The sequence below is a fragment of the Hippocampus comes genome, unplaced genomic scaffold (assembly GCF_001891065.2).
Source record: "Hippocampus comes isolate QL1 unplaced genomic scaffold, H_comes_QL1_v1.1 scaffold31, whole genome shotgun sequence".
NCBI classification, from domain to species: Eukaryota; Metazoa; Chordata; class Actinopteri; order Syngnathiformes; family Syngnathidae; genus Hippocampus; species Hippocampus comes.
Window position 1 is genome coordinate 527,487 of NW_017806069.1, and position 9,524 is coordinate 537,010.

General features: G+C 45.0%; 6 protein-coding genes across 9 annotated transcripts in view; 2 read left to right on the top strand and 4 right to left on the bottom strand.

Moving 5' to 3' along the window:
• The window catches only part of anks3 (ankyrin repeat and sterile alpha motif domain containing 3), a 5,250-nt gene extending 4,358 nt beyond the window's left edge, over positions 1-892 (bottom strand). Inside the window, exons 1-2 of one of the 2 annotated variants that reach the window (XM_019893787.1) lie at positions 669-892; positions 356-545 (exon numbers count right to left, since the gene is read on the bottom strand). In XM_019893787.1, the coding sequence (XP_019749346.1) occupies positions 356-545; position 669 (191 nt within the window). In that variant the 5' untranslated portion in view covers positions 670-892. The remainder of the gene's footprint in view (positions 1-355; positions 546-668) is intronic. The other variant, XM_019893788.1, reaches the window with a different exon arrangement.
• An 82-nt stretch (positions 893-974) lies between these two features.
• On the bottom strand, positions 975-2,602 carry cunh8orf33 (chromosome unknown C8orf33 homolog). Its single transcript, XM_019893795.1, has 5 exons — positions 2,460-2,602; positions 1,924-2,209; positions 1,750-1,840; positions 1,297-1,443; positions 975-1,225 (listed from the first exon to the last, which is right to left on the bottom strand). Exons 2-5 carry the CDS (start codon positions 2,122-2,124, stop codon positions 1,035-1,037), a joined length of 630 nt encoding a protein of 209 aa, XP_019749354.1. The 5' UTR covers positions 2,125-2,209; positions 2,460-2,602; the 3' UTR covers positions 975-1,034.
• Positions 2,603-2,940: 338 nt separating this feature from the next.
• h3f3d (H3 histone, family 3D) lies at positions 2,941-4,561 on the top strand. The gene is made up of 4 exons (XM_019893781.1): positions 2,941-3,041; positions 3,663-3,805; positions 3,917-4,070; positions 4,154-4,561. The coding sequence occupies exons 2-4, from the start codon at positions 3,678-3,680 to the stop codon at positions 4,280-4,282; spliced, it is 411 nt and encodes a 136-aa protein (XP_019749340.1). The 5' UTR covers positions 2,941-3,041; positions 3,663-3,677; the 3' UTR covers positions 4,283-4,561.
• Positions 4,562-4,890: 329 nt separating this feature from the next.
• uqcc4 (ubiquinol-cytochrome c reductase complex assembly factor 4) lies at positions 4,891-6,121 on the bottom strand. Of its 2 annotated transcripts, none has more exons than XM_019893782.1 (2): positions 5,907-6,121; positions 4,891-5,553 (listed from the first exon to the last, which is right to left on the bottom strand). In XM_019893782.1, the coding sequence occupies exons 1-2, from the start codon at positions 5,990-5,992 to the stop codon at positions 5,229-5,231; spliced, it is 411 nt and encodes a 136-aa protein (XP_019749341.1). In that variant the 5' UTR covers positions 5,993-6,121; the 3' UTR covers positions 4,891-5,228. The 2 variants fall into 2 exon arrangements, with proteins under 2 accessions (XP_019749341.1, XP_019749343.1); XM_019893784.1 differs by having other exon boundaries at positions 4,891-5,550; positions 5,907-6,120.
• Positions 6,122-6,542: 421 nt separating this feature from the next.
• The window catches only part of chlsn (cholesin), a 5,090-nt gene continuing 2,108 nt past the window's right edge, over positions 6,543-9,524 (top strand). Inside the window, exons 1-3 of one of the 2 annotated variants that reach the window (XM_019893779.1) lie at positions 6,543-6,644; positions 6,816-6,947; positions 7,205-7,324. In XM_019893779.1, the coding sequence (XP_019749338.1) occupies positions 6,831-6,947; positions 7,205-7,324 (237 nt within the window). In that variant the 5' untranslated portion in view covers positions 6,543-6,644; positions 6,816-6,830. Of the gene's footprint in view, positions 6,649-6,815; positions 6,948-7,204; positions 7,325-9,524 lie in introns of both variants that reach the window. The other variant, XM_019893780.1, reaches the window with a different exon arrangement.
• LOC109530197 (uncharacterized) lies at positions 7,419-8,724 on the bottom strand. Its single transcript, XM_019893777.1, has 2 exons — positions 7,577-8,724; positions 7,419-7,540 (listed from the first exon to the last, which is right to left on the bottom strand). Exon 1 carries the CDS (start codon positions 8,622-8,624, stop codon positions 7,611-7,613), a length of 1,014 nt encoding a protein of 337 aa, XP_019749336.1. The 5' UTR covers positions 8,625-8,724; the 3' UTR covers positions 7,419-7,540; positions 7,577-7,610.

The window sequence follows — 9,524 nt, forward strand, 5'->3', positions numbered from 1 at the left end:
CCCCGAGATGGGACCGTCTGGTTGCAGAAAATCAAGCTCGGGGCTGTGGTGAGTGGTCATTTTCATGCACTTTGAATTTGCGTTGTATCGTATTTTGAAGGCATTAAACATTGCCATAGCGATTGGAGTGTTGCGGCCAGATTAGACGCTCCTTGTGTTTATTATTATATTTCGAAAACACCACCGTTTTCATGCAGCTCATACCATATTATTTTGTTGTATTATTTCCGCCACACCTTAAATGCCGGTCCCTGAAAATATTGTCTGACATAAACCGGTCCGTGGGGCAAAAAAGGTTGGGGACCCCTGCCCTAGGCGACAAAAACTATCAAGGAGCAGAGGCGATGGTGTGCACCTTTGGATGCTTTCTGCCACCACGTCGTACTGCCCAATGGAGCAGGCGGTGTGCAGGTCCAGGGGGACGTCCAGCTCCTCGGCGCTCACCGGGGACTCTCCCAGCCACAGGGACAGACTCACGCCGAGCTGCTCGGACTCGCTGGCCTCGTCGCTGAGCTCCGACATTGTCGTCCTCTTCCTTTTCGTCACTTTTTTTTCCCAAAAACGAGTATTTTGACATTCACCGCGAGAGTTAAGCGTGTTGGACGGCAAGTTAGCTTCTCGGGCTAGCTTCAACTTCAACTTGGAAAACAAGACAGTTGGTCACCTACTCGCTAACGAATTAGCTATTCAGGGGTCCAACTTTAGAGTGTGCCATGTCGTCAAAGTAATGACTAAAATATGAACATACATATATGTATTATATGATTTTGTTTCTCGCGGCGATTGATTTTGCCCTCATCGTTTAAAGTCGTGTTGATGTGCGTACCGAAACCCCGCCTTTTCCGGTTCTTCTTGCTTACCGGAAGTAACAAAGTGGAAATATTGGGAGGGAGCGTTATTAAGATATTGTGCCAGCCTAAAAAGTCGTTTCTGGTGTTTTATGAAAACTTTTCACATATGTGTGAAAACAAAAATACATACAAATGTTTATTTTTTTTAACTTATTAGTCCAACATTTTGTCACCAATCCAAAATTACAAAAAGTTGAAGCGAAACTCCTCGTTTGATGCAGCGCATGGAAATGCAGACGTTTCTGGACGAGTCTGCGGATTTGCATTGTGAGCTCCAGTTGGCGTCCGGTTCTCCCCTTTGGCTTGAGCTCTCCGATGGAAAAACGATTTTTTAGGTGACTCTGACTTTACTTTGATCTGAGCAGATGTAACTTCTGCGAAGAAAGAGGGTGGGGAATAATTATGTCGTGACACACAAAGATCTCCTTACAGAACTAACGCCCACCATTCTGGATGAGTTTGAACTGTTTGCTCTTCTCTTCTTCCATTTTCTTTCTGTAGTCTCCCGCCATGGCCCGCATCACCTGTCGCTTCTTAACCAGAGGAGCTTTGGAGCTGTGGAGTGTTTTGAGTGCATGAGACGTGTCCTCTCCTGCAGGGAAAATAAACACTAAATGATTGTCACATGCTCGTGTTTGGGGAGGACAACATCTTCCCAAAGGCTTCCTCAAAGATGCTCAAGCCATGAGTGATGTGAATAACTCCAACCTTAAGCAGATGAATCAGATTGGGGGGAAAAAATAAATAAAATCCCTCCCTTTATTGAAAAATGGGATGTTATTTCAAATTTAGAGTGCAGAAAATGTACAAACACACTGCAGGTGAACATCACACATGTTTTTTTAGCTCACACATAAAGAGCCATTGTGTGAAACGCCGAAATATATCAAATACTAACTCTGCTTTGGAGTGGCCTTCTGCGACTTCAATCCCAGCTCCAGCTGCTCAATACACCAGTCCAATTGCCTTTTAAATTGCTCTTCTGCACTCTGAAACACAGAGACGCATCAAGTCAACGCAATCAAATGATTGGTGACTAAGAGCAATGTGAAAACGTTCAACAAACACGAACCAGCTCTGTCTTCTCGCCCGCTTGACTCCCTTCGTTTTCACTTGTTTCCCTGGGCGCCTGGGTTGCTTTTTGCTTTGCAGATTTCTTTTTTTTCTTTGTTTTTGATTGGGCGGGTTGTTCAAGTGGCGAGCTGACCTCTGGCACAGTGGAAGAACTGTCATCTTGGATGCAGCCAACAACTCCTGGGGTCTCTGCTGCCATGTCTCCACATGCGTCAGGGTTGAGGTTTCATCGAGTTCCAGTATTTACGAATGAAGGTGTTTTTTCTTTTTAGGTGAAGTTGTAACTGCGAGTTCAGAAGTGACAATTTTCAGAATCTGTTTCATGTAAACACATACATGCATTTATCTTCAGTACTTGCACAAAACACAATTACACATATTCTGTTACATTACATGACTGAAAAACACCTCAAAGACACGCATCTCGTATGTGACTGCAAGTACCTACAGGGAAATGTCGACTAAAATTCAATCACACACACATAAATGCTATTTTAAAACGTTCATATTTTTTTCATTCACGCCGTAACTTACCACGGGCGTCACCCCAAACAACGTCCGTAAAGGAACATTGGTGCAACGTAAAAAGTGTTCCGCCTGTATTATCTTTTAGGTGACACAAATCAATGTTGCGGCCACCAATCTGAAGATTTTGGAACAGTCACCAAACTCGAGGGTCTACCTACTTCTTAGTGTGCATTTTTTTCCATAAATAGTTGAGATTCGAATACAGGTCGGCGTGAATTTAATTTAAAATGACATAAATTAATCAAGAAAGAATGGGATCTGCCGATGGGTTTTGATAAGAAAGTGCACATTTTTTAGGAGTTTTAGGACATCTGTCTTATTCACACATAAGTTAGTGCATGAAATTGTATCGTTTTAAGAATATTGTAATAAAAACACGTTCACATTAAATCAAAGGAAACGTTTTGAGGGAAAACTGGTTCATCATTTCAGCCAATCGTATTTCGACTACTGTTGCCTTTGAGCCAATCGCTGAGGTTTAAAGGCGGGTACTATGATGCTATAAATTCTGGCGTGGTCGTCGCGATGCGGCAGTCACCCAACGTCAGCGATTTCAGAGACACTCCGTTTCGCGGAAGGAAGACAAACGTAAGTTAGCATGCAGACTGCTCTTTTTTTTTTGTTGAAAAAAAATATTGCGTTGTCATTTGTAATGCTTTGTTAATGTGAGACACGATTTAATTGTCTGTTTTTCAAGTTAGTGTCCTGAACTAATTAGGTGTGTGTGTTTGGGTGTCCATTGTCAACACCTAGGTGCGCGCCATAGCAAGTAGCAAAGAAGCTAACGCTACCTTTTTAAAAAGCAAATTGAAACAATCTTACACTTACTTTTCCTCTCGAAGACTAGAAGCTTCGTTTTAGACTGAAATTGCGTATGAGGAAGGAGTGAAGTTTTGAATAAAAGCACACTTAACCCCAACAACGCTGCATGGCGCCATTTTGCTCACTTGAAAACGAAACGTTAGCCTTTGCCGTGGAAGGAACGTGCGTGACTGTCTAGTTTAATGGCGCCACTGCATTTATGAGCTTAACCCACATTTACTTTTGATTGCCTTTTATGGGCTCATGGGTGTTGTTGCGTCTTTACGAAACCTGTTTTCGCGGTTATTTTGGGTAGAGTGAACACAGTGTCTTAGTTGACGACTTTATTCTTAATCTGAAATCATTACTGTCTAACAAGATTGTTTTATTGCCTTCATTTTGTTCAAGTCAACCCAGTGACTAATGGCTCGTACCAAGCAGACCGCTCGTAAATCCACCGGAGGAAAGGCTCCCAGGAAGCAGCTGGCCACAAAGGCTGCCAGGAAGAGCGCGCCATCCACCGGTGGAGTCAAAAAGCCCCACAGATATAGGTAGGAAGCCCCCTCTTTTTATCAAATACAATCAAGGGTGACTATGGAAGCTGTTTGTGAGCCATTTCCTGTAGGTTTTTTTTAATTTAAAGTTTACTCTTCTTTTCCCAGGCCTGGCACTGTTGCCCTGCGTGAGATCCGTCGGTACCAGAAGTCCACCGAGCTGCTCATCAGGAAGCTTCCTTTCCAGCGTCTGGTCAGGGAGATTGCACAGGATTTCAAGACGGACCTGCGATTCCAGAGCGCGGCCATTGGAGCCCTGCAGGTTAGTTTTTTTTTTTTAATTATCCACCAGATTTTGGAAGGCAGGGGCAGTTCAGTCCTGACAGTTTTTATTTCTCATTTCAGGAGGCCAGCGAGGCTTACTTGGTTGGTCTGTTTGAAGACACCAACCTGTGCGCCATCCACGCCAAGAGGGTGACTATCATGCCCAAGGACATCCAACTGGCCAGGCGAATCAGGGGGGAGCGTGCCTAATGTATTTTTAAAATTGTTTTTTTGGCGGGGGGGGGTGACTGGTTTTGTAAATTGTGAACTGTTATCAGACTGTGCAGCTCCCAATGTGTCATGTTTTTCTCTTTTTTTTTTTTTAAACTTTCACTCTGTCATTCACAATAGTAGTGCTTCATACTCATGATACTTTAGAATCCTACTCTGTAAACTCATTTCTCTCTGCTTTTTTTTTTTTTTTTCTGTAATCCTGTGTGTGCATGCCATGGGGTTTTCTTCCTGTAAATAAACTTTCCACTACCTCAACTGGAGTCTTTGGGTTATGTTCTTGGAGCATTTATAAGTGGGTGCAAATTGTAGTTCAAAGTAAATGTTTATATAGTGCTGGAGGTGCTTCCGTTTTCCATTTGGGACAGCTTTGGTACTGTCAAGGAGAAGGATGTGACTTGGCTAAGCAAGCCATTTTAAGCAATCTATACATGTGTGGCAAGGCGAAAATAACTGGCAATGAAGTCACAATTTTACATCCAGTCAAGGCAATGAGCTGGAGTCTGAGCAGATCAGGGCTGGGCAAAGTCAATACAGAACACAAGCACATGAAGTGCATCTGGTTGATCAATTGAGCACACACTGCCTTTTGGCAGCACTGACCTTTAATTTGAAGTACAGTATACATTTTGAAATTGCAAAGCTTGTAAATTATTTTACCTTTATCAATATAGTCATACACTGATGCGTACTGGCAATACAATAGTAGCAATGTGACAAGCATTCATGCTGAAGACTGTCAAAATTGGATTTGTTTTTTCATAAGTCACTTCCCCGAAAAGGTTGACTTAAATGGCACAAATGGAACACTGATTTGTTCAGAACATTTAAATTGCTTAATCCATGTTTTTTGTTTCAAGTCCACATAGGTAGTGGCCATTTGTCACGGTTGCTATTATAAGACAGTGTACACACATTCCAGATGTCATTTATTTTTCTCGTTTTCTTGATTGGAGAGCAATCCGGGTAAATGCTGGTAAAGTTCTTTGTCCAACCGCTCATCAATGTCCGACTCTTCCCTCAAGGCGCACCACAGCAGGAAGGCCACGGCGATCACACTGAGGGGGACCACTTTCCACCAGGGGCGTTGGTGCTGGCTCCCCATGGAGCGCTCCACCTTCCAAGTCCTGTGACTGGCCTTGCTAGTGGAGAAGCGGATGGGCTCAGTAGCCGTCTCCTCCTGGAGATCTTGTTCAGGTTTATTCGGCTTGGCGAGCAAATGATGGCTCACGGTCAGAGGCCGCACACTGCTGACAAAAACGTGATTTGATGATAGATGTTTACATGGAAACATGAAAAACCATAGAACTGACCATCCTTGAACAACGAGGTTTCTGCCAAACAATGATTATTTGTGAAAATGTCAGCATTCTTTTTGGCTGTATACCCCCTTTCATACACACGCACGACCACTTTAGTTGTTCTAGACTTGATTGAGGTCAGGGTTGTTGAGGACAAATAGCAGTTTCTGATGGGCTGAAAGACACTAGCTCCTTGCATAATCTCTTAGGTGTAAGAACACAGTACAGTGTCGGGTTATTCTAAAATACACGATACCATCCAGCTGTTCAAAAGACTTCATCAAATATTATGAAGCACTCACCTCATGCTCGCATTTGTGTGACGAATTAACATTGACGTCCCACGACTGAAAGTTCTGCTTTTCAAAACAGTGAAAACGTGAGCCATTGTAGCCTACGGTGTGTGCAAATGATCATTTTAGGACGCAGAGGTCGATGAAAGCGAACAGTTTGCGTATCCTTACCACAGAGTTCATGTAACAAAGTTGTACGACCGAGATATCATTCCGACACAAAACAACGCATCGCCTCACAATGTTTCCCTCCTACCACGGATCCGGAACACTCCTCTGTTGTTTTATTTTAAAGCTTTTATTATTTTGAATCATACAATGGTGCATAAACGCAGGAGTTTTCCTTTTATTTTATTTTTCTTCTAATTGTAAAACACCCTATGAGTTGAAAACATTAGATTTTTCTTCATTTTGTATGGTGCGTTTTAGCCTCTGTTTTTATACCATCCTTGGGGAACAAGTTGTCATAATATTCGAGATGTCGTTCTTATGGATGTTTTGCTTGGAAAGTATGACGCAAAATATGTGAGTTTTATTACAAAATATTTCAGAGAAGCACGGGATTCCGAACGGGATTGGCATTCTCACGTGGTCTTGTGTAGTACTTGAACGCCTCGCAAATATCGTCCAATCACAGGACCGTAATTTCATTCATTCATGTTTCGGCAGTGCACCGTGACGTCATATCCGCGTTGTGCTGCATGCTAGTCAGCGTGTGCTGGTCTGACTTGGTTCGCGTCTTGCTGTGTAAGTAAAGAACATTTTGTCAGAATACATGAACAGAAATGGCGTTTATTCGGTTACTATATATATTGTCATTTGAGGTACTTATTTTCAGTCCGGCGCCGTGTGTGTTTTTGGAAAAACTGTTATACAGTCACGAACTAAAATAAATACAAAGTGTTGTGTTTGTTGCAGTATTTCGGAAGTTTCATGGCCAAAGACAAATCACAACAGAAGCCTCCAAAGAGGAAGAAGCTGCATCCAATTGGCGATGAGGATTGTGTGGAGCAAACCAAAGAAAGCAAGAGGAAGAAGTTAAAAGTTGAGGTAAGCGAAATAATAATTGGAATCTTTGTTGGAAAAGAGGGTTTCATTGTTTGGTTGCACGAGTAGTGAAACAAATCCAGGTAATGAAAAAACAAAAAGCAACACTTGATTGACTTGATGATGTCATTGTCATTTGCCTTGCTAGAAGCAAAGTGGGGAAATCGACTTCTTAAAAAAAAAAAAAACAATCAGCAATGTTAATTTTACTACACACCGCCCTGCCCTACTTATATTCATTCTTTTTGTTCTTTGTCCAGGAGGCTCCAGCCCAAATCCCAGATGTTGACCTCGTGGCGGAGGAAGGAAAAAAGACCAAAGTCAAGAAGCACAAAAAGAAACGAACAACGGAGCAAACAGAGACGACAATGGAGATTCAGGTTTGACATGTTTAATATTTGTCTATGCGTGCCCTGCGATTGGCTGGCAACTAGTTCAAGGTGTACCCCGCCTGCTGCCCGAAGACAGCCGGCATAAACTCCAGCACGTCCGCGAACCTTGTGAGCACAAGCCGATCAGATCATGGATTGAATACATATTTGTTTTGTGCCATTCAGCAACTGGGGGCGGGGAGACAAAAAAGAGTCGTGGGCGCACACTCTTTGATGTCCATTTTGTGGTTTCGAAAAGCTTTGGGCATCATGGACGACCGTGTTTCGGAGAGCGCTATGACTCGATGTCCTGCAGGGTGTCTGCGATCTCGATGTGCGGCGTGATGATGTTTCTGTTGGGCTGAGGGTGCGCCGCGCGCGGGCAGCAGTCGGCCAGCCGCCTGAACAGCCCGCAAAGCCTCTCTCGACTGGGCCGGTGCGTGAGGGCCACGAGCACCAGGCTGGCCCCGCTCCCCGCGAAGAAAACCAGCTCGGCCACGCTCGCCAACGCCCGCTCTCGGTGGCTCAGCTCGCCCCGCGCCCGCAGCCGCGCTCCCCTCACCAGCACCGTCGTGTAAAGGAGGTGACAGAACAGCAGCGTCGCGCTCACCGCCAAGAACGCCGGACCCTCGTCCGAGCTCGAGACAAACCTCCAATTGGATTTGCGTTGCCGCACGCAGCCGCATATCACGAGCGTCAGTTGGAGCGCGTAAGGGATCAGGAAAGTCAGGCACAGCTTTGCGACGGCGTACGAAACTCCAGCGTCGAGCGGATCCATGGAACAGTCCGCCTCCCGGTAGAGAGCCTCCCCCGGTCCTCGGACGCCGGCCAATAGAAGAGAAACGAAAGCCGACGTGAGGGCCACCAGTGCCGCGCAGACGCCGGGCCTCTTCATGAGATAGTTGGACGACGGGTCGAAGGTGAGGACGTAAGCCATCAGCGCTAAGACCAACAGGCCGCCGAGAGACACGGCGTTGATGGCGAAGGAAAGCGCGGCGCAGCCCAACGCCGCCGTCCTCAGGCTGCGGGGACGGTGCACCACGTTGTAGAAGGAGAAGAGGAGGAGCAGCAGCTGAAGGCCGCAGAAGGCCCAGAGCAGGCGGTCCAGCCAGGCCAGGCGCCGATGCGCCCGGTAGGTGTGCACAAAGACGTACAACAGGAAGCAGCCGGCGACGAAGGCCGCGGCGGCCAGCAATGAGTAAACAAGGTTGGCCGAGGAGATGAGGTCGGCGGCCGCGATCTCCTCCGCCGTGGCGGTCGGCGGCGGCGTGGAGGCGTTGACGAGCGCAGCCGAGCTGTTGGGAAGCATTTGCGTCGTGCCCTCGCTGGACTGGAAAAGAGTAGAGCCGTGCTTCGTCAAACTTTTGACATCAATTACAACCTAAAAATATAAAATGAACAAATAGCTGTCCAAAAACCACCATCATGACCGTAATTTTTTATCGGCCGATTCCCATATTTGGCAGAATGAAATGCCAATCGCTAATTAATCAACTGATTAATTAGAAGGAAAAAAATGAATAAAATAAAGACTTTTTTGTGGCCCCTTAAAGCTTAAAATAATAAAGACAAGAGCAAGAAGGCAGAATATTTGACTCTTTTACATCCTTTCATATTTGTATAACTTCTTAACGGAGGAAAAAAATTGCCTTTTTTTTTTCTTCTCGGCACAACAAAGTTCAAAAGCGGGAAACTTTTTTTTTGTTGTTTTTTTCTTTTTGAACAGCAGCGTTTGGTGAAATGAAATACTTTCGATGAATTTCCTCTCAGCATCTTCAGATGAAGCACCCGTAGATTGAACTACATCAGATTAAATCTGTTTGCGGATGTCAAAAAAATTTGGTCTCTGTACAAGGTGGGAAATTAGGCTCATTTGGAGAGGAAGTCAAAACTTCCTGTTAGGTTTTGCAGATGCCCCCCCACCCCCAGGTCTTGAACTGCTACATATGCGGATTACAAAACGGATGGATGGATGATGTGAGTGCAATGTTTTCATGTTTTCACGAATGTTGAGACAAACTCTGTCATTGGGGTACAAACAGCGCATCGCCGCGGCAACAGCGGTCAAGAAAATAAAAAGCTCTGCTTTTTATTTTTTTTTTTGGCGCATCTGTCACTTTGCCCTCCGTCGAGAAACGGTCTGTTCAGCTGCAACACATGTTTCCACTTACCTTTTTTTTTTTTGTTGGGGGGGGGGGGGGGGGCGCCC